General features: G+C 36.4%; 6 protein-coding genes across 6 annotated transcripts; 2 read left to right on the forward strand and 4 right to left on the reverse strand.

Moving 5' to 3' along the window:
* Window positions 1-540: 540 nt before the first annotated feature.
* On the reverse strand, window positions 541-2855 carry PHYBLDRAFT_105433 (GMC oxidoreductase; the record flags this gene model as incomplete). Its single annotated transcript, XM_018427904.1, has 7 exons — window positions 541-721; window positions 791-1266; window positions 1334-1757; window positions 1813-1910; window positions 1985-2047; window positions 2160-2380; window positions 2450-2855. The coding sequence occupies 7 exons, from the start codon at window positions 2853-2855 to the stop codon at window positions 541-543; spliced, it is 1869 nt and encodes a 622-aa protein (XP_018298693.1).
* Window positions 2856-6806: 3951 nt separating this feature from the next.
* On the forward strand, window positions 6807-8186 carry PHYBLDRAFT_104922 (hypothetical protein; the record flags this gene model as incomplete). The annotated part of the gene is made up of 7 exons (XM_018427869.1): window positions 6807-7076; window positions 7148-7338; window positions 7406-7497; window positions 7557-7567; window positions 7643-7674; window positions 7741-7837; window positions 7920-8186. 7 exons carry the CDS (start codon window positions 6807-6809, stop codon window positions 8184-8186), a joined length of 960 nt encoding a protein of 319 aa, XP_018298694.1.
* Window positions 8187-8236: 50 nt separating this feature from the next.
* PHYBLDRAFT_161291 (Homeodomain-like DNA binding domain-containing transcription factor) lies at window positions 8237-9602 on the reverse strand (the record flags this gene model as incomplete). The annotated part of the gene is made up of 2 exons (XM_018434374.1): window positions 8237-8322; window positions 9266-9602. 2 exons carry the CDS (start codon window positions 9600-9602, stop codon window positions 8237-8239), a joined length of 423 nt encoding a protein of 140 aa, XP_018298695.1.
* Window positions 9603-12135: 2533 nt separating this feature from the next.
* On the reverse strand, window positions 12136-13088 carry PHYBLDRAFT_156943 (hypothetical protein). The gene has a single exon (XM_018433536.1). The coding sequence runs from the start codon at window positions 12828-12830 to the stop codon at window positions 12429-12431; it is 402 nt and encodes a 133-aa protein (XP_018298696.1). The 5' UTR covers window positions 12831-13088; the 3' UTR covers window positions 12136-12428.
* A 1985-nt stretch (window positions 13089-15073) lies between these two features.
* PHYBLDRAFT_120544 (hypothetical protein) lies at window positions 15074-16639 on the reverse strand. Its single transcript, XM_018428748.1, has 6 exons — window positions 16469-16639; window positions 16207-16402; window positions 16034-16107; window positions 15831-15966; window positions 15633-15758; window positions 15074-15553 (listed from the first exon to the last, which is right to left on the reverse strand). The coding sequence occupies exons 1-6, from the start codon at window positions 16616-16618 to the stop codon at window positions 15312-15314; spliced, it is 924 nt and encodes a 307-aa protein (XP_018298697.1). The 5' UTR covers window positions 16619-16639; the 3' UTR covers window positions 15074-15311.
* Window positions 16640-18847: 2208 nt separating this feature from the next.
* On the forward strand, window positions 18848-20645 carry PHYBLDRAFT_74010 (hypothetical protein; the record flags this gene model as incomplete). Its single annotated transcript, XM_018442962.1, has 5 exons — window positions 18848-19348; window positions 19404-19521; window positions 19600-19653; window positions 19698-19781; window positions 19858-20645. The coding sequence occupies 5 exons, from the start codon at window positions 18848-18850 to the stop codon at window positions 20643-20645; spliced, it is 1545 nt and encodes a 514-aa protein (XP_018298698.1).
* Between the last annotated feature and the right edge of the window lie 887 nt (window positions 20646-21532).

Below are 21532 nucleotides of genomic sequence, written 5' to 3' on the forward strand. Positions count from 1 at the left end.
GCAGTCACGTCGGATGTGCTTTGGCTTAGGAAGTCCATCGAACCATTGACGAATAAAGAAGAGATGGAAATGTAAAATATTAAAAAAGAAAGAAATAGTGCCGACGGGGAAGCGGTTAATCTTAATTATTTTCACGGGTACCGTTTCTATTTGTTTTACTCCAGATTTACATAGTGTTCAGTTACACTTGTTGAGCCCATCTTCACTGCTATTCGTTCCCCCCGCCTTTCCTAACCCTTCTGCTAAACCTTGTTTCATATACATCACACAATACAATCACATGATTATCCCCTTTTACCATATTGTCTAACAGAGCTCTCTTATTAACACAAAGGCCAGGTGATTATTGCCATTGTTGAAAGAAAAAGTAGTACCAAAAAAAAATGGCTAAATGAACTTTGTCTAAAATAAATACTACGAATAACAACAATAAATAAGTATGTAAATAAGTAAATAATAATAATAAATAGAAAATAATAGTAAACTAGAAAGATATGGCCGTGTCTGTGTGTTTGAACTCCCTCCACACTCTTGAGATAATTATTTACTCGACTTGATTATAGAGTCTGCTACATGAAGAGCAATAGCCTGACATGTCACCATCGGATTAACCCCACTTGAGGTTGGGAAAAGGGAGGCGTCACAGACGTACAAGTTATCAACACCCCACACTTCCCCGGTTGGTCGGGTCACGGATGTCTTTGGAGATACTCCCATTCGACTATTTTTTTTAAATAAAATAAAAAAAAGTCAGTAAATAGAGTCCTCAACTGCAGAACAATTAACTTACCAAGTTCCCATCTGATGAGCAGACACAACACCGCCGCCGTTGTCAGGAAACCCATTTGCCCGGATGTCTTTAATCCATTCCTTGAAACGAGGATTATTAACTTCAACCGTCTCTTCTGGTCCAAACACAAATGGCTTCAATCCAAGTAGTCCAGTGTGTATCTCTCGTGCCCCAGCCGCACACAAAACCATCACAGCTCCTTCAATGCCTTGGACAATCGACAGTCGGTCGTGGTTGGACAACTTGAACGTAATATCAATCTTCCCTGTCTCATCATAGCCTACACGTCCTTTTGAATTCTTGTCTCGTATCATGACAAGAATAGAACTTGTCTGTCGCTGTCGAAGCATAACCTCTTTGTGCTCCCTCGTACTCAACCATGGAATCCCCACAGCGAATGTTCCAGGGTCAGAGTGAAAACCCTCAAGCTTGGGCCCATAATGATCACCGTTTACGTTTTCAAATACATTGGTCATCTAATCAAAGATCTGATCTTAGTGTATTGTTTCAGAAAAATCAATCTTTCTGTTTCATTTATCTTACCGCCGTCATAATAGATCCATCATTTGAGTTTATCTGGCGATCATCAAATACGCCATTAACACCAACAGCACAATGAACACGGAGATGCCTTCCAATATTCTTGTTCTTTAGCCCACTTCTGATAAGAATTCCCGGAGAGTTTAGTGTGCCACTGGAAACGATAACCCGAGATGCACTGATATGGATCATCTTTTTGGACTCATTCAACTGGCACTCAACACCCACAACCTTTCCATCAGTAATTATGACCCTATTCACTTTGGTATTATCTACAAAGCGCGCCCCATGCTTTTCTGCGGTTCTTAGCCAAGAGTTTGCTGTACTGTTCTTGACACCGTCTTTACATCCAGCATAGCACCAGCCACACTCATGTGGCCTTCCTCCTGTATTTTGAGGAATATCCCGGACATCGTAACCAAGTTTCCTACAAGCGGCCAAAATGAGATCCAAATAATAGTAAAATAGAGTGAACAACTTACTTGCAGCCGTCAATAAGAACCTGATTTCCTCCACAATGTTTAATTCCAGATGTTTCGGCACCAAGAGCTTGATAAACTTTCTCCAGGTCATCAGAGAACTTGTTATAAGGGGCGTCATTTTCGATCAATATTTTTTTTCTTACACGTGAAGAGGTCCTATTAAATTACTCACCTTTGTTGAAGTAAAATGAGTGAGACCTTTATTTGCCCACTCCTCTCGTACAAAGTGCTGGGTCTAAGATAATGTACAGAATTTCATCAGAATAGATCATTTGAACAACACTTGTTTTGTTGTTGTTTTTATTATTATTATAATAAATAAATAAATAAATAATAAATAATCTTACCTTTAAACTAGCTCCAAAGTTAATGGCTGTCCCACCACCAAAAGTACTTCCAGCAAAAAATGCGACGGTTCCATTTCGAGAAAGGAAAGGTGCTTTTTGCTCATACATACTCGCAAGAGAAGTTTGAATATCCAAACTGAATTCACTTTCATGGTAATATTTTCCCTTCTCGATCACAAGGACGGACATTCCAGCTTGAGCTAGTTCAGCAGCACACACACCTGAATACAATATATTTATATATTGCTTGCATTAGAATAAAATCTCCTTTATATCAACCCAAATATTACCTCCTCCTGCACCACTTCCAATAATTATAGCATCAAACTTTAAGTCTGGGTGAACCAACTCTTCCTGAGTCATCATCTTGTATCTATCCCTTTCAATAGTCGGGCGGTATTTTGGACTACTTCTAACCGGGTCTATTCCTGTACACTTGATGGCCAGTTGATGAGGACTTCCGGTCATGTTATACGTCGCACCGATTGCAACTGTCGAGAACAGGATATAAATTGATCGAATTTTGGATATCTTGGAAAATCTCCAGGCTAGGCAGGCTGCTGATTGCTTTTCTCTATCCAAGTCACTGAACCGACTATAATACCCTGTCAGGGCGTATGTTCCAATTGCAGATGAAAAGGCATCGATAACCATGAATATATCCTTGCACTCCCTCGGCGGAAATTTGTCAGACATAAAATTTATACACGCCTCGTACACTCCAGGTGTAGAAATAGATAGGGTCGATATCACGTCGATGTCTTCTGAGGAACTTTTTGCACTCGGAATGTTTGCTAACTTGTTTTTCAAGGTTTCTTTTTCTTCCTCTGTTAGTGGAGCCAAGAATGTACCAAGGATCGCCTTCAGGGTTTCTTCTCTGGATGAATTAAGCTTGGTTCCAAAATAGCCAGTGTGACCGAGAGGATGAACAGCGGATTTACTCATTTCTTGTCAAGATTAATTTTTTTTTAAAAAAAAGCGAAAGCTGAAAAAGACACAGACTTGGAGTACACGTATATATTTTAGATTTAATCAAGGGTTTTTGAAGTCTGCATACAATTTAAACTTGTGTATATACACGAGATGAACTTGGCAACGAGAAAATACATAATTCAATAATGTCACCCTGTAACCCATAAATATTCGTCTTATTTAAAACACTCTGAGAGTTAAAATACAGTACAGTCAAACATACATAAGTATTGTGCCAAATTAGAGGTTAAAGGCAATTTATCATATGTTCATCTCCTAGGGAGGTGTAACTAGATTGTCGTTTTTTTAGTCGTATAACAATAGTAAATTCGGAAGACAGATTACACTTTATTCAATGTATTGCTACACTATGGTACAAAAGAAAAGGACGAATTTGGCAGGAGATTCTTGAAAAATATATCTCTAAGCATACCCCGGAGCACATTAAGAAAATACACCCCTAAACATAATTTTTTTGTTCCGTAATGCTAGTCAAAACAACAACACCAACAATAATAACAGTAGTAGTAGAGTATGCAAAGTACGAACCTCCTAACAAGCTAACTGTTAACTATAAATTTTGCGTTATCCTGTATGTAATCTACATCTATAATATGGTATTATTCTTTCGATATACTTTAATGGAAAACTTGGTTCATTGATATATGTTACTATTGTTCGTTTGACAATTAAATTGACTATATTTCTTTTAACTTTAGTACCTTTATTTACTTATAAATTACATTTAAATCTATCGACTTTTAACCTATTATTATTAAAGCAAGATACTTTGACAGAGAAAAAGCGTATATTAAGACAGTAGTAATAATACGAGTGTATAAAGTATATTGACACAATACAAGAAAATAAATTTTGAGTGCATAGAGAGTACTGTTTCAATTTGTATTAGTATATTGATCATGTTATAATATATGTGTCTTAAATTTATGTAATACATTATTATAAAGAAATTATCCGCTATGGTTTGATACAGGAAATATGATATAAATGTAGATAACTAGAAGAAGAAGAAGAAGAAGAAAACGAACCTCTTCAAAAACAAATTAATATTTTTGCATCCTAAAACGATTTCTTAATATATACATATATATTTTGGCATAAACTGATTCAAATACGGATCTTTTATCTATTACTAAAATAAAAATCAAACTTAAGCAAAGGCTTTTGCCTAAGATAAGTCCAAGATAGCATTGGTGTATACATCATTGTAGTGTTTGTATTCTTTAAATTTAATTAATTGTTTTGGTTTACAAACATTTTCTCAGACCTCTTCTTTTGGACAAAACAACCAAAAACACATTTTAACTGATCGTCGTAAATCTATGTACGTATCTTTATTTCCCAGGCTTCGACCACCGATACAATGTCCTTGGTACAACTGCAGCACAAATGCTTTCAAGTTCATATTTCCGAGTGTCGCCAATATCCCTATTGAAAACCGGGATGTCTACTGATGGAATTAATGATCTACTATTTGATGCAATCTTTACAGACTCCTCCCTCTTCCCTCCTTTTTTGTTTTAGCTGTAATATAATAGCCGTATGTTATCTATCGCAAAAGTATTTTCCTATTTGATATTCAAAAATAATTCCTGGGCCAGGTCATACATTTATTATATCTCTTGTAATCCATTGTGCCGCACAAACTCTTTGGTAGTATCCCTTTATCAAATTATTAGTATTGTTAATCTCTCATGGACTTCTTTAGGAAAATTAGTATATATTTATCATATCTGACATTATATTACATTACATCCCTTAAAAGTGTTTGCATTACTTGTACACAAAAAATATGTGTAAATAATCAAAATATACTACATGCTTCCATCGATATATGATCTCATTAGATAAGACATTGGAAATAGCAGCACGTATTAATAGGCTTCATTATTTTAAAAAAGCTCTTTTTTAAATAAAATAATAGTAGTTATATCTCTTTCTCTTTATCTCGTAACAGTATGGTTCTCAGAATTTGTTTAATACTTCTTCATTCCCTCATGTTCAAAATACAGTATCTTTGAGCCGCTTAAAAGCTATTAAATAAGACTGACTTTATCCTGAAACACTTGAACGCGAAAATTGTGTTTCTTTGTTTTATTAATTTTGTATTTTTTTGTTTGTTTACAGTGAAAACAAAAAAGCTTTATCAATTTTTGTTATTCAAAAACCCACACTAAAATCACATTACGAAAAACAACTAATGATGAATAAGTGCTATTCAAATGGCTAATTAACTACAATCGAGACAAAACACTTACCTCATGACAACCTGATTATCTAGAAACTACTACACAGACAAAAAGACGAAACATATTCCTTTTTTTGTGATATTCTAAAAGAAAAAAAAACGGAATTCTAAGAATGCGCATCATCTACTTCAAACTTGCCATGATTAAAATTCTCATCTTTCACTTTCGATTAAAAGTACATTATTTTCTTATTGCGAGGAATTTATATTTTAGCATTCGAATACCAATTGAATAGTAGTGCGATCAATCTTGGTATTTTAAAAGAACTGGATTAGTATTCAATGACACTTTATGTCAGGAATTGATTCATTTGAATTTCTTTTTTTTTAAAAAAAAAGGTAGTTATAGATGAATTGCAAAATAAATTGATCAAAGATAAATAAGGTCAAATTACCTGAGGCAGAAACATATTCGCTTATTTTATACAGGTTCAGCTTTCAATACGTTTATATTTGAATGTCACAAAGAATCTTTGAAACAGTTTTCAATATGCTTACCAGAGTAAAGGTTCGTTGTACGACCAAGACAGGCATTAAGTATTGTTAAAATGTTAATGGCTTCTTTTTTTTTTACTCTTTGGAGAAATATTCACTTTTATTAGACATATCTATTTATGGTAGGATTAGTATGTCAAAGAAATATTGCTATTTTAATTAAAAAAAAATACAGCTATAAACAAAATGCTTAGAGTATTTTACTCCCCCATTAGGATCTTATGAATAACCAAGCATATATTACTCTATATAACAGAAGTTTAAGCTTGCTAAACATCATATTTGATACTATTTAAATGTATTCGCTAAAGCGTATAGTTCTGTTAATTTATACTGTTTCTAGAACACTAAATTGACAGCGTACCTCAGTTGGATATCTATGATACACAAAATTTGACAGCTCATCCCCATTATACAGGTTAAGATTTTAAGCTATGAAGTTTATCAAACGCTGGTTTCCGTTTCTGGCATTCAAGCCATATATATATATATGAACAATTTTGAAATATTGCTTTATATAAGAATATATTTGATCCTGGTAAATATCTTTATCTAGGAACCTGATACAAAAAAAACTCAATCTTAACAAAGCAGTCTTCTTTTTTAGATATTTTAATAGCCGCCCATCATAAAATCAAACCACACAGCTTTACCCAATCTTACACTCTTCTTGTCCGACTATCTCTCTTTTCAACGTCTGAAAAAAAAACCATATTTCACACAATACTATGACTGTTCGCCGAAGTACCCGGGTCAAGAACTTATCAGCATTGCCTGATATTATAAGTAGCTCTACAAAAACAATATCCCTTTCTTCGGAGGAAGTACAAGATAATAAGATCGAAGCAGACAGTAACAAGAAAGCACCGAAAAAGTACAATGTCAAAAATAAACCTTTTTCGGATACGTACATGGCTATTCGAACAAAGAGAGTCAAAAAAGAAGACTCTCTGGACGATATAACAATACTTAAGAAACGAGTAAAGACTGAATCCACTATATCAACAACTGCGAATTCATCAAAAAAGAAAGTCAGCGTGAAACAAGAAGTTTTAAATGGTGTTGCTCCGACCAATTGGAGGATTGTATTCGACCGCATAAAGGCTTATAGAAAGATAACTGAGGCACCGGTTGATACCATGGGTTGCGAACGCCTAGGAGACAGAACCGCAAGCCCAGAGGTAAGACGACTCTTCTTATTATCTTCTTATATATATATTCAAGTATTAATTGTCCTGGATCTTGATTATAGACATATAGATTTCAAACTTTGGTTGCTTTGATGTTATCCGCACAAACCAAAGACACTGTGACAAGTGTTGTAGTAAGAAACCTTCAAAAGGACTTACCAGGTGGCCTTACACTGGAAAGTATACTCAATGTGAATGAACAAGAACTAGATGATCGTATTAGGGCTGTTGGATTTCACACCAAGAAGGCTGCGTAAGTTTGAGTCAGTCGATGTGTTTATTTACACATACCTAACTATTTTGATTAATTTGTATAAAAGGTATATTAAAAAGACTGCCGAAATCTTACGAGATAAGTTTAATGGTGATGTTCCCTCTACGATTGAAGATCTTACAAGTCTTCCTGGTGTTGGTAAGATATTTTTCTTATTTTCCTCTTATAAATTATTTGTGACTAATTCATATTTTTAGGACCCAAAATGGTATATTTAAAATACCGTATTTTTTATAAGTAAAGTGAGCTTAAGATAATTACCACATTTACTGTTTTGTTATAGGGATTTTTAACATTACAAGTAGCTTGGAAATTGTATGTTTCTTCTCTTCATTTCATTTTTACCAATTAAACTAAAGAATATATACTTTTATACATTAGAAATCTAGGAATTGGTGTCGATGTACATGTGCACAGAATATCCAATCGTCTTGGATGGTGTAATACTATGGACAAGCTTCCGGAAGATACAAGAAAGGTGAGAAAGAAAAGGTTAAACCTAATTTTTCCCTTCCTTTTTAATTCTTTTTGTTTGTTTGTTTGTTATTTTGGCTGATCAGAACCTCGAATCATGGCTACCAAGAGAACATTGGAGAGAAATCAATCCAATTCTTGTTGGATATGGTCAGACAGTGTGTATCCCTAGAGGACCGAAATGTGGAGAATGTCCTGTTAGTGAACTATGTCCTTCTTCTATTGTTAAAGTCCAAAAAAAGGGTATAAAGGTCAAAGCTCAAGTCAAAGTCAAAGATGAGCCTGACGAGACTACTTCGAGGTTTTTTAAAGAAGAAGTTACAGCAGTAAAGACCGAGGTTTTTGACTGGTAAAAGCGAAAGGCAAAAGTCTCCCATGTAAATTATATATTATTTAATATATACTAGCCAGTCAGAGTCGCTCGAATTTTCTTTTTTGGAATTTTTAGTCTGTCCACCTCAGTTGTATTCATTTCCTTAAAAAAGAACTCTTATAGTACCAATCATATAATTACCCCTCACATACACTCGAGTGTAATAGGTCATTGGACGGTCTTCTAATTTTCAAAATTATTTTTCAAGCATATTATGGACGATATTTTCTTTTCAACAATGTTGATAATAAAATGTGCTCAGAATAAAGCAAAACTTAGAGAAAACATAGTTTATTATATATATATTTAAGAGAAAAGGTATGAGCTCTGGTAATGAGTTGTGTCACCACCTCTCTCGATTACTTCTTTAAGCCTATCTGGCATGCTGGCTACCAAAGTTTCCAGAACTTGAAGTGGTATCTCCAACCATGTCTTGTGGATTACCGCTTCAAGTTCTTCCACATTGGTTACTTGTGCTCTATTCTTGCGAAGTTTCCTCGCAAGATGAGCCCAAATATGCTCGATAGGATTAAGATCTGGGCTCTGGGCAGGCCAAAAATCAAAGCTATCTATTAGACACCTCTCTTTTTTATACCATGTGGCATAAGCGCCCGTGTGGCATGGTGCACCATTCTCTTGGAACAAAAACTGTTTGTTATTATCCCTGGACAGTTCCTCGTACCAGGGAAGAAAGTACTGAGCCAAACAGTCGATGTACTTGTCTTGATCGATGTTTCCTTTCAATGTTACCAAGGGGCCAAGACCCCCACCCCCAGAAACAACCCCAAATCATGACGGAACCCTTACCAAACTTGTATGTTTGGACAATATGGTTCTTGTCAAACCTCTCGCCAGTCTTTCTGATGACTCTGACTCTTCCATCATTGCCAACTACCATGAATCTGGACTCGTCTGACCAGACAACTGACTTCCACTGCTCAACAGTCCAATTCACTTTGTCAAGGCACCATTTCAGCCTGTTTTCCTTCTGTTTCTCGGTCAACCCTGGCTTGCGAGCTGCTGAGTGAGAACTAAAGCCAAGAAGTTCCATGTTCTTACGGAATGTAGTCATGCAGATGGAGATTCCCACATCGACTAATCTCTGATGCTGAGCCGCAATTGACACGAATGGCTCACTACGAAATGAGCGCACCATCACAGATTGTGTTCTCTTTGTAACCTTTGGTTCCCTTCCTAGACGTGTCAAGGGCTTGGAAACACCTTTATCTCTGAAGGCTTTCACTACATTTCCAACAGTGCTCTTCGGAATGTCAAGGGCTTTAGAGATTTCTCCATATGTAGTGTCCTTCTCCCATTGACCTATAATTCGGCCCCTAATGAACGCATCTAACTCTTGTCTTTTGGGTTTTGTGATGCTAGAAGTTGGTGGAGTCATTTTGTGCTTTTGTTTTATTTGTTTAAGAGTTTTTAGTGGTTTTACAAAGAAAAGAGTATTTTGATAATGCATAAAAAAAATCAAAAAATCAAAAAATCTGTGACCGTCTAATGACCTATTACACTCGAGTGTATAGCAGACAGAAATATTTGCATAAAAATTAGTAGATGTTGACCATAGGAAAATCAAGCGAGCAGTTTCTTTAATAAAATAATATGTCTATAACTCTCTGCCTGTTTTCTCTGTCCTTGCTATTGTCCAGATCGGCTTCTAACGTTATATATTTTTCCTCGACATAATAGTATGGCATATCTTCTCACCATATAATAAATGCAGTATATATAATCTAATAATCTACATTTTACCTGTATATTGCTTTATGGTACCTGAATTCCCTGTTTGATAATAATGATACTTTGAGGTATATAAACATGGGGTAAATTAAAACCATTATTTCTAAGATATCCTTCTTTTTCTTTATTTCCATAGATCACAGAGAATGTTTAGTAGAAATGATACCATGACTTTGAATAGCCCACAAATCCAACTCTTCGATCTACCAACTTTTTTTTGTAAAACAGCTTTCCCAGTATTCATGGAATATGATATTTGGTTATGCTATAAAATCTGAAAATCGGTAAGTTTAATAGTTGACATATGTATCCTGACCAACAGCGTTCCTAAAATTATACATAGACTAAGCATATTATCCCAAAAGCAACCTTGTCATCACAGCCTCGTTTCCAAATTTGTTGGCCGATTTTGTATGTTTTGAGACTGAATCATTCACCTTTATTGTGTATTACACAAGCATGATCATCATTCTCACACTATAAACCTTAGTTCATCTGACCAGGTCATCTCGACCCATCATTGAACGAACGTTCACTAAATGTGATCTCTCGTCAAATGAAGTGTTTTCTCTCTCTCTCTCTCTCTCTCTCTAGCATGCTTAGTATGAGCTAATCTTTTTACGCTTAGCATGAAACAAGCTCACTTTGTTTCGGGTAATGTGTAGAAGCCATGTTAATAAGGTACATATACCAGTTTTTGTGAAGTCATCCGGGCCGAATAAATATTTCTTTGCTGACTAGCTAACACAGCCTGTTATTGGGCATAACAATAACACACTATATATACATATATATATATATATATATATATATATATAAAATAGCCTATTAAGACGTAAAATTACTGTAGTTGATATTCTTCAAACCAACCTCTACTGGGTCTCTCTGTTCCTCAAAGTTAAAAATATACTATCTATAGTTAACATATGGCCGTATGGTAATTCAGAACGAATTTCATTAGAAGATCGCGAACTGTCAAAATGCTTTGTTCTAGATGATAACCATACAGAAGAAGAAGAAAATCCTTGGTGAATGAACAGAAAGGTATATATTATTTATTTACCCTCAAACTATATTATATAGCAAAATAGACTATCGAGTTGAAAGGGACCATACAGTATAGTATTGAATTACATCAAAGTTCGGGACCAAAGGAAATGAACAAAGATGTAAATCCAACGAAGTTGCAGAGCATGGGGCAAAAAAATTAGGAAATCAGACTCCGTATGACTTTGTATACTTTTATGATATCGTTATCCACTGCAGCATGAAAACTACCTTACATAAACTTAATCTGCTATTTTATAATCAGTTATATTAATTAGGTTCTGCTCGTTAATATTCTATATAATAAAGGGTTATATGTGCTATATAACTATGTATATCAATCGAGGTTCTTTTGACCCACAAATTATATCCCAAATAGTGGAGATCAATTAATAGAATGTTAGTTATATACATACATATTTATATAATTATTTACACTAAAACTCATTATATTTGTATGAAAAAAAATGATCCATAGGAAAGAGGTGGTCAGCTATAAAGTTCATTTGTCTGATGCCTCCCTCATTGTATTACTGTGCCGTTTCTCGATACACTGTAAAATATTTTGGCTTTTATTTAATCCAATGATTGTGTTTTTCTTTATATTTATATATATTGCCAGTGTACTGGGACGCTTATTTATTCACAGTACCAGTAAGGAGCTTCAAATAGACCAGCATTTTTTTTTAACGAGCCTTTGTTTGAAACATATTGGCAATATGTTTTATATCTTTAAAGATCTTTGGATTGTCTGTGTAATTGGCAGTGTTTTAAAGTAATTAATCAATAGAAACAAGAAAAAACAAGCATTACAAATATCTATTTATCATACTTTAGTATTAAATGCTAAAACGTTATTTAAAGATACGGAAAGAAATGTATCCGAGATATCCGGACGGTCGGTCTACGATTTACAAGCTGTCTGTCTTGTCTGTCTTTTTGTGTTTTGTTTTTCATTATTTCTGTACCTTCTGAACATACAAGCTAAACACACCTTTAGTATGTTTGGTTGTTGGCTTTGAAGCTGTTCAATTGAAGGATGGTAATTGAAATGACCCATTGTCAGTTATTGCCACTACTTCTACGAGACTTTCAACAAACACTGAAACTAATGTTCTTTACATGAATACATAAATAATTATTCTAAAATTTATTAATAAAAATACATATATGATTGGCAGAGTGTTTAAAAGCTGCGATTGCTTGCAATAAAGTTGACCCAGTCGGCGTTGTAAACTTTGATAATCATAAATTCAACCGAGAGCATTTTGGATTTTTGTGCCAATTAGCAAGTCTGAATTTGCTACACCGTTAATGTTAAATTTTTAGCCTCTTTGATTTTTCATAGCAAAAAAAAAAAAACTTTTCTTTCTTTCTTCTTTTTCTACAAAAAGTCTAGTTTCCAAAAATAGGTATTCTATAATATTTAATCCCTAGAGTGAGGAACATCGTTCTGGATTAGGTGCGGCACGTGGCGTTCCTCTGAAGACGCATATCCAACTTCATTAGGAACTTGTCTAAACTGGCCATAAGAAGGAGGCCCAAACGCTTCTACAGAGTGGTTCATAGGAACTGCATTTGGATCCTGATAATACCCAGCCGGGTGTTGGTATCCAGTCATTCCGGGGTTGTTCGAAGGATAAGGAGGCGATACATCCTCATAATAGCCATCTGTAGCACCGGCTTCTCCTGATGGCAGATAAGGTGCGTACCCACCACCAGCATCGTTTTTACCTTGAAGAGGTGCGACTAGATGTCGGGGTAGTGTTCCCGAATTCGATCCTGTTGCGGCACCAGCGCCAGCGCCAGCCGCCAATATGTTACTCATCGAACCTCGCTGGGAAAGGTTGTTTGTGTGATCTTGGTAAGGATTAGCGTAGGCGTTGAGATCGTTCTCGTATGCTTCATTGTCCCGTCGCTTATTTTTGCGTCGCAAGAAGAAAAATGCTGCTGCTGCTAAGAGAGGTTAACATGGAAATAGATAGATCAGTTAATAAATTAATAATTAATTTATTTTTGCTCAAAAGATGTGAACATAGCAATCTTTTTTTTTAATAAAAAAAAACCTTGTAGCTTACCTAATATCAATACAAATCCAACGCCACCTACAACACCGCCAATAATGGCAGATTTGTTGACGCTATTACCATTGTCTCCATCAGACGAAGAAGAAGGATTTGTTTCTAGGGCGCCTTGGGAGCCTGATTCGGTTGGTAGGTATGCTGAATAGGAGGTGTATGTCTTGGTGAATACGACATTTCCTGAAGACGTAATTGTCACAACAGCTACACCAGATGATGTGAGTTTTGTGTGAGAACCAGCCGAACTAGATTTAGTTCCAGCGGCAGGGGCATTTGTGGTTTTCGGGGTGTCTGGAGATGTTGTAGGGTCTGAATCTTTCGTTGGTTGTGGTGCCTCTGTTGTAGGTTCCGTTGTCGTGGCTACAGGCTGTTCAGTAGTTGTGGCAGCAGGTGGGTCAGTAGTAGTTGTGGCTGCCGCTGGCGGTTCAGTGGTAGTTGTGGCTTCTGGTGGTGATGGGTCAGTAGTAGTCGTGGCTTCTACCGGCGGTTCGGCGGTAGTTGAGGCTGCTGGTTGTTCTGCACTCGTCTACCAAAAAGATGTTATATAAATATATAAATATATTCACTATCAGCACCAATTTTTTGTATCGTTCCCCTTTTAATAATAATAATAATAATAATAATAATAATAATACTAATTTTTGGTTATCTTTGCAGCCACTTACGGGTGGTGAGACACTAGAATCAGTTGTGGCCTCAGTATCAGCCGTATTCGAAGCAGCCGCATCAGGGCTACTAGAAGATCCTGCAGCTTCTGGCATGGTATCAGAAGGAACGTCTCTCTCTGTCAATGTAGAGGAAGTTGCTAAGTCTGTGTAAGGTACATTCTCGGTCGTCGATTGGCCGGGAATTGGTTCGTCGATAGTTGCTGAATTGGTTGTGGACATACGTATGTGTGTATATGCTATTTGCCTAGAAGAAGTAAGAGAGGGAAGAGAGAGGGGAAAGGGAAGGAAAGCTCGAAACAGACAGTGTAATATATAAAAATAACAATTGGGCTCTTAATGTTTGCTCTTTCTTTTTCTACATGTCATTGATACTTTTAGACCACGACCATAAGAAAAAACTATAAAAAGAAAAAAAATAGACAACTTTTCATCGCCGACCGGGCCACATTTTGTAACACAGGTTACGACGGGGATCATTTCGATGCTGTCGTTGCGCGTGCACAGCGGTTGTTTACTGACCAAGCACGCTGTAGAAACCTTATGAAAGCACCTTTAACAGGAATATGATTCAAACTCAAAGGTATCAAGTAAGAGCAATTGGACCAACATCTTTATTTTATTTTTTCAACAGTGGATATTAAGTCTAGAATAACTGAGTTAAATAAGTAACAACCAACTTAAAGCCATGTTAACCATAAGGGCTCAAAGAGAAAAAAAAAAGAATTATTTTTATTATAGAAAACGAGACAATAACGGTACCCATTTTTGGTTTAGACGCCTATGCCAATTACTTCCTTGGCCCAAAAGATCTAGTCTAATCACCAAGAGCTTTTTATATGACACACTTCTTGGTTATTACATAACCATCTAACGCTAAGCACCAATTGCAGTGTATTAATTAGATATTCTAGAGCTACGGCCAAGGATAGGACCCTGATAGGCTAATAAAAGTTGTTTGAACATTTCTTGGCAAGTGTGACACTCCTTGTTCGTTGGCTTTCAACTGGGTATAGACTATTTTAGATTTTGGTCTTATTTAATGTTTGTTTGTTTTTTTTATTATATAAACATTACTCGAACAAGCCAAAACCAAACGCGTCTGGGATCTGTTCTCATAGCGTATCTTGTAAACAAATGGAAATAGTAATCTTCTTAAAACTTCGCCTGAGAGAATAATAATAATAATATGAATATGGTTTACTCGGGTCATTGAGACCGTTTTACCATTGTGGCTAGTAGTACAAAGCCCCTCTTTATTCGCCAGTTTCCCAGCTATCAAGAACTTGTTTCTAACAATATAAACTATAACCAAAAAGAGTTATCTGATATTATGAGGCTACTTGTATTATATGTATCCCTACACATGAAATACATAAAAGGATCGAAATAATATAATGATATCTACATTCGAATAGCCTCGTATTTTGCACACACCATTACGGAGAATACTTTCTCATCTGTTGTATTTTTTTAACGTACATACATTCTCAATATATGATTCAACATTTCTCTTCGTCTATGATAAGGCCTAAACCCGTGGACTGAATTCTTTTTTTTTCTTTACTGAACTCCTGTCGCAATGTCAAGCCATGCGCGAACCTTCTCGTAAACCATAAACGTCACAGCCTGCCCTGGTGCGACTCTTAGTAATCTCGGAGTCAACCCTTTGTAAAATGCTCTAAATCCTTCCTTGTAGAATATTTCACTTGTAACACTCTTGAGTTGATTCCATGCAGAGCCTTTTGCATTTGATTTCTGGATACGTGTTTTTATAGTATCGATTGGTGCATTTGATAGGGGACCTAATTTCAAAGCAAAACAAAGTCAATAATTTAATTAATACCTTGATGCACCCAAGAATTAAAAAGAAAACAAGATTACCCATTGCGCCAGAAACGCCACCGAGAATCAAATGTTGGTAAGAAGGAAGTTCGTCCAATCCTTGGAGTCGCTTTGCGTACTTCTTCATTTCTTGGTACGCCGTAAAATTGGCTGCCTGATTGGTAGCTATATTTTATAAAATAGAATGTGAGTTATATATATATATATATATATATGATTTATTTAGAGTATAATTACCTTGTCTTAAAGCTGTTAATCCAACTCCTTTGTATAAGGCACGGAAACCCTCTTCTCGTACAATTGTAAATGCAGCATGAGGAGCATTACGATATTTTGGGATATCCATAGGATCAGCCATAGAATGTCTCTGAGCCTGCATTTGTATAATAGAGGTAATGATAAGAAAATAATACTTTTCTTTGGTGCAAGTATTTTCATACCTGTAGTCGAATCTTGATCAGATCCATTGGTCCAACTACAACAACTGCTTCAGTAGTTCCTGCAGCAAGACCGGCTATTATATACGTATATAACAAGAGCTTTTATTATTACGCGAATCCAAAAAAAAGGCGTCTTTGGTGCAACAAGGCGCCTCTGTTTTCCTTTAACTTGCCAAAAAATACGGCAGTTGTGCTGACGTTTCCAGTAGAGTCAGCCAGCCAAGACTTGTAAAGCTCAAAGGAACTGAATCTAATAGCCATCTTGGGGACAATGCCAGAAACGACAGCACCAAGACCCTTGTAGAGACCCCAGAAAGACTCGTTCTTAACTATCTTCAGGCCTACGCCAAAGAACCCCAGGCGCTTTCCCTTTGAAGTCTCAGAAGCGAATGAGTATCATGCCCAAAGTCGTGTCTTTTATTTTTTATAACGTACCGCTGCATTTCTGGGTGTAGTCTTGGCAAGCTGCATCCGAACCTTGATTGTATCAAGTGGATGGCAAGTGCAAGCTTCGATCAGACCAGCTGCTCCACCGGCAACCAAGTGAGTAAGAAGAGGCGTCTTTTTCTTGGGGTCTTTACTCATCAAGGAAAATAAGAAAGTGCGAGTGAAAGAGAAAAGGGATGAGTATACAGGATATTTACTGGATTATAAGCTCATTCGTCCCCCCCACCCCCTTCCCATCCCCCTTTCTCTTTTGGAATTGTTCGTTGCTTAAACCCCGCAAATTTTTCTTCATAAAGTACATATTTATATATTTATGGGACCTAGCCTCAAAATAGTAGATCAATGACGATTTATAAAGCTTATATACACAAAAAAAAACAAAGCAAAACATCACAATATTGGTTTCAAATATCAATAAAATTTCTGAAAGTTGTGTGCAGTTTTCTATATGTATTTCTTTGTAAAGAAGTTGTTTAGAAACAAGAGTTTCATATTATCTGTCTGACATGATATTTCTTATCAGCTATTATTCGGGCCCGACGCTTTTCCTCTCGGGCACGACGTTTCTATAGAGTACTAAAAATATTCTAAACACCGATTTTAATTGTGTACCGGACTCCTGAAAAGTGACTATGGTCCGGCCTTCAATGGTAACAGAGTACCTGAAAGCAAAAAAAAGTTGTGTCCTGAAGAAATTAGTGAAAGACCCGTTATAAAACCTTCTTTTCTTTTATATACTCATCTTGTAAGAATTAGACATCTTTTACATAATATAGTGTTTTTATCAGAAGAAACAAGAGTGCTACTTCTATCATTACAAATTAGTATTTGTAAAAACGATGTTAACAATCGCTCAATAGAAATCACTTCAACATGAATACTATCAATAAAGAATCAATTTTTATCGACGGAAATGAATATTATCCCGTTCAACAAGACTTTCCCACTACACCAGTCAATGGCTATGCCAACATGACTGTGGCTATTTCTAAGATGCAGGAGTATGCACTTGCTAACAACTTCACTCTTGCAACTAAAGACCGTAAACCAACCCGGGTTTACTTAAAGTGCGCCAGGGGTGGTCACTATAGAAACACCCATAAACTTGAAGACTGCGATCGCGTAAAAATCCGCCCTAGTTCGAAAACCGGATGTCCTTACATGATAAAGCTATCTTACAAGAAAGGAATCAAAGGATATCTTCCCTTGAAAGCTTCTAGTGAAATGGAGAGTTATCACAATCATCCTCTTGATGACAAATGCTTGGAATCGACTCTGAAAGGCAGATTGTCGAGAGTTACTGCCGAAGACGCCAAGCAGATATCTAAACTTGTTGAGACAAAGGCCAAGACTCGTGAGATCCAAAGGGCTATCACAGACGAAAAAGACGATGGTCATAAGCTGTACGTTAGCGATATCAACAATATCAAGGCTGCCTTTGCTCGAGTTTCTGCCCCTGTTGCCCAGAATGCGGGTACTGGACTTGTTAAGATGATGGAAGCAAAAGGTTACCAGGTGCATTATGATGTAAACGGGGACAATTCGCTGGAGAGGGTATTTTTTACCAATCAGAAGATGATGGAGAGAGCTCGTCGCTTCTCAGAAGTTATGGTGGTAGATGCTACATATTCTACCAATAACTTGTCAATGCCGCTGATTTGCGTGGAAGGTATCCACAACCTCGGAGGAGAAACCCTCAAATCGTTTCCCATTGCCTTTGCCTGGGTCTCTAACGAGCAGCAAGGCACATATCTTTGGTTCCTCCAGCAACTCAAGGCACTTGTTTTTGAAGACAAGGCTCTTAGCACAGTTTTTGTGACAGACAAGTGTGCTGCACTTATGAACGCTCTTGATGTTGTGTTTCCGAACAACAGCAAGCTGCTTTGTTACTGGCACATGCTGAATAGTGTGGAAAAGGCTTTTTCGGGAAAAGTTGGCTCGGTACAAAAAAAGGAAGAGCTGACGGGATATATATCCAATATGATCCATAGCAAAAGTAAGAAGGAGTTTGACTGGGCGCTGAATAAGTTCAACGCTGTATCTGCTGGTTCCGAAGTAGAAAACGGCAATGTGAAAGCGCCAGTCTCGGCATATTTTCATGACAGGTGGATTACATGCCAAGAGAAGTGGGCAGGTTATCTTACTCAGAAGATAATGCATTTTGGATGCACAACATCTCAAAGAGTGGAAAGTGCCCATCAAGCCTTAAAGAGAGGTATATCTGCAATAGCTTCTCTGGATCTCGCCTTTGAAAATATTTCAAGATATATCGAGAGGCTTGAGAGAGACTTCCGGAATGTGGAGATCAGGGAATCTACCACGGTTGACCCTCTTGTTGGACGAAACAAGCTTTTGTCTAGACTGCTCATGAAGGTCTCAAAGCGAGCTTTACTGGTAATAGACCAAGAGGTTCGACTGAAATGTGAAAGCAGTATTGTTTGTGAATGCATGAACAAGCTCCAGTATGGTCTACCTTGTCGCCATTCTTTGCCTGCTGGAAGGGATATCTATATTTCTGATATCCCTGAAAGGTGGGTTATTGATCCTCGTAATGTAAAGCCAAGGGACAACACTTATCGGGAAAACTTCCAGCTTGAGGAAAGACCAGAGGTGTGGATGGAGGAAGTAATTAAACTCGAGTCACTGTTTCGGTCCTGTGAGGGCAGCCAGCAAGTGGCTAACCTCCTGAATAAGATCAAGAAGGTCACTTCTGAATTCGAAGGCAAAACTGGGCACCCTTCGATTAACTTTCAAGCCCCAGAAAAAATTAAATATCCTGGCAGAAGAAAGGGTGGTGCACGTCCCAAATACCTTCCCAAAGACTTTGGTCGGGCAAACTGGAGGAAGATCAGTGTTTCGTCTGGTCATGTAAGATAAAAAAAAATAACATAACAAAGTACTAATATGTATCTTGAAATACTAGGCTGGCCTTAAGGCAATGGTTAGACTGAGAGCTAAAATGAGGGAGGGAAAGCCTGCAGCTACACAAAAAACAAAAAACAAAAAACAAAACAAAAACAAACAAGAGCCTCTCGACCCAGGTAAGATGTGTTCTTATTTTACAATGTAATTGAATCTATGAGAAAGGATTCCCATCTTATACTTTCATGTTTTTTTAGTCGATGCTACCAAAAACAAAATAAAACAAATAAAGCAAGAGCCTCTTGACCCTGGTAAGATGTGTTTTTATTTTACTTTAATTGAATTTATGTGGAAGGATGTCGTCTTACACGAATATGCTTTTTAGTCGATGCCACCAAAAATAAAACAACAAAAATAAAACAAGAGCCTCTCGACCCAGGTAATATGCTTTCTTATTTTACAGTGTAATTGAATCCATAAAGAGAACTATCGTCTTATACTTATATACTTTTTAGTCGATGCCCCCCAAAAAAATGGGTTCAAAAGACCCGCCACCGCCTTAGAAGATTACCAGTATGATAATCGCACCTCTGTTGGCAAGAGGGTCAAATTCCAGCCCGGTTTTCCTGTCTCTCATGAGATAATCGATGATGTCAAGGGTGGGTTTAGCCCTACTGCTGACGGATGGTGTGGTTTTCGGGTCCTTGCCCACTTGATCTACAAAGATCAAAATAAGTTTTCACTTGTAAAAAGGGATATGCTAGCCGCCCTGCCGAAATACAAAACATTGTACACAAATACCTTTGGCACTGACACAAGCCAACTAGAAAAAATCATTCAACATGGCTCTCAACTCGATTATAGCAACACCAGCAACACCAACACCAACTTCATCCCAGTATGTTCAGACGCCAGTATGTGGTTTAACACACCCGACTGTGCTCAACTAGCTGCGGACACATATACACGACCAGTCTGCGTCTACTCAGACAACCCCAACACCCCCTCAACAACCTTTCTCCCATTCGCCCTTCCCAACAACAAAACCAAACAACGACAACCTCTGATTTTTAATCATGTTAACAGTAATCACTGGACAACAGTTGACCTTTCCCGTAATATCTCTAGAAAATGGCCAACCGTTCCTGAATTATTTTTTTTAGGTTGTGCCAGAAATAAGATTGATGATAACTTTGATACTTACTGGAATAAGTTCAAAGAATTTAACAAGCATGATCGCCGAAATGCCATGCTCTCTCTCCATTCTGATCTAGATCAACCAATTGATCTTACTCCAAAATAATTTCTTTTCGATATTCTTTTCTATTTTATTACTCTTTTAATTATACTTTATTACTTATATTTTATTAGCTAGATCTTTTCTTATTTATTTACTCATTTGCTTTTATATTTTATTAGCTAGACAATTTTTTTAAATCTTTATAAATCTTATCAATTTGTTTCTTTGCATCAACATAAGCTATCTATCACTTGTGGGTTAAATGACTTTCCGCTCTGTTTTTTCCTAGAGATCATTCGTGGGAAGTACTTTACCCTTCGAGTTACACTTATAACCAGCGAATTAAAAATCATAAATATCGGATGGTGTTACACAGATCGAGCCAAATTATCTTCGAATATGTTATATTATGCATTTGCATCTATTTATTTCATCAATTCAAGACTTGGCTCTCTATAACTTTGGATCCAAGTAGTTTATAGATATATGTATGTGTTCTAGGATTTTTAGTTGAATTGAAAGGGTCGATCATGAGAAAACTAACGTAATATCTCAAAAATTTGCTTTTTTTCAATAAAATAAAATATTGTATTTGCTTGTAGAATCACTTTTTTCTCATTTGTTTTCTATGAAACTTTTACTGGATTCATATGTTATCTGAATATATGTAATTAAAAACTTTTTTTGGTCTTATATGAATATTTTTCATTTTTTGTATTTTTGATAAAATATCTCATGTACATGTTGCAAGGAAATGATAGAAAGAGTTTTTACAGAAGAAATAAAAATAAAAAATAAAAAGTAAAAACATGAATTTTGTAAAAATATATTAGCTTTACTGCTATGCAAACTTTCTTAGGCATAAAAGGCTTCATTACCTTTATATCTATTACGAAAGTTTTTGAAAAAAATGCAAATTATATGGATTATAATCTTTTCCACTTAAATCA

Source organism: Phycomyces blakesleeanus (genome assembly GCF_001638985.1).
Source record: "Phycomyces blakesleeanus NRRL 1555(-) unplaced genomic scaffold PHYBLscaffold_1, whole genome shotgun sequence".
NCBI classification, from domain to species: Eukaryota; Fungi; Mucoromycota; class Mucoromycetes; order Mucorales; family Phycomycetaceae; genus Phycomyces; species Phycomyces blakesleeanus.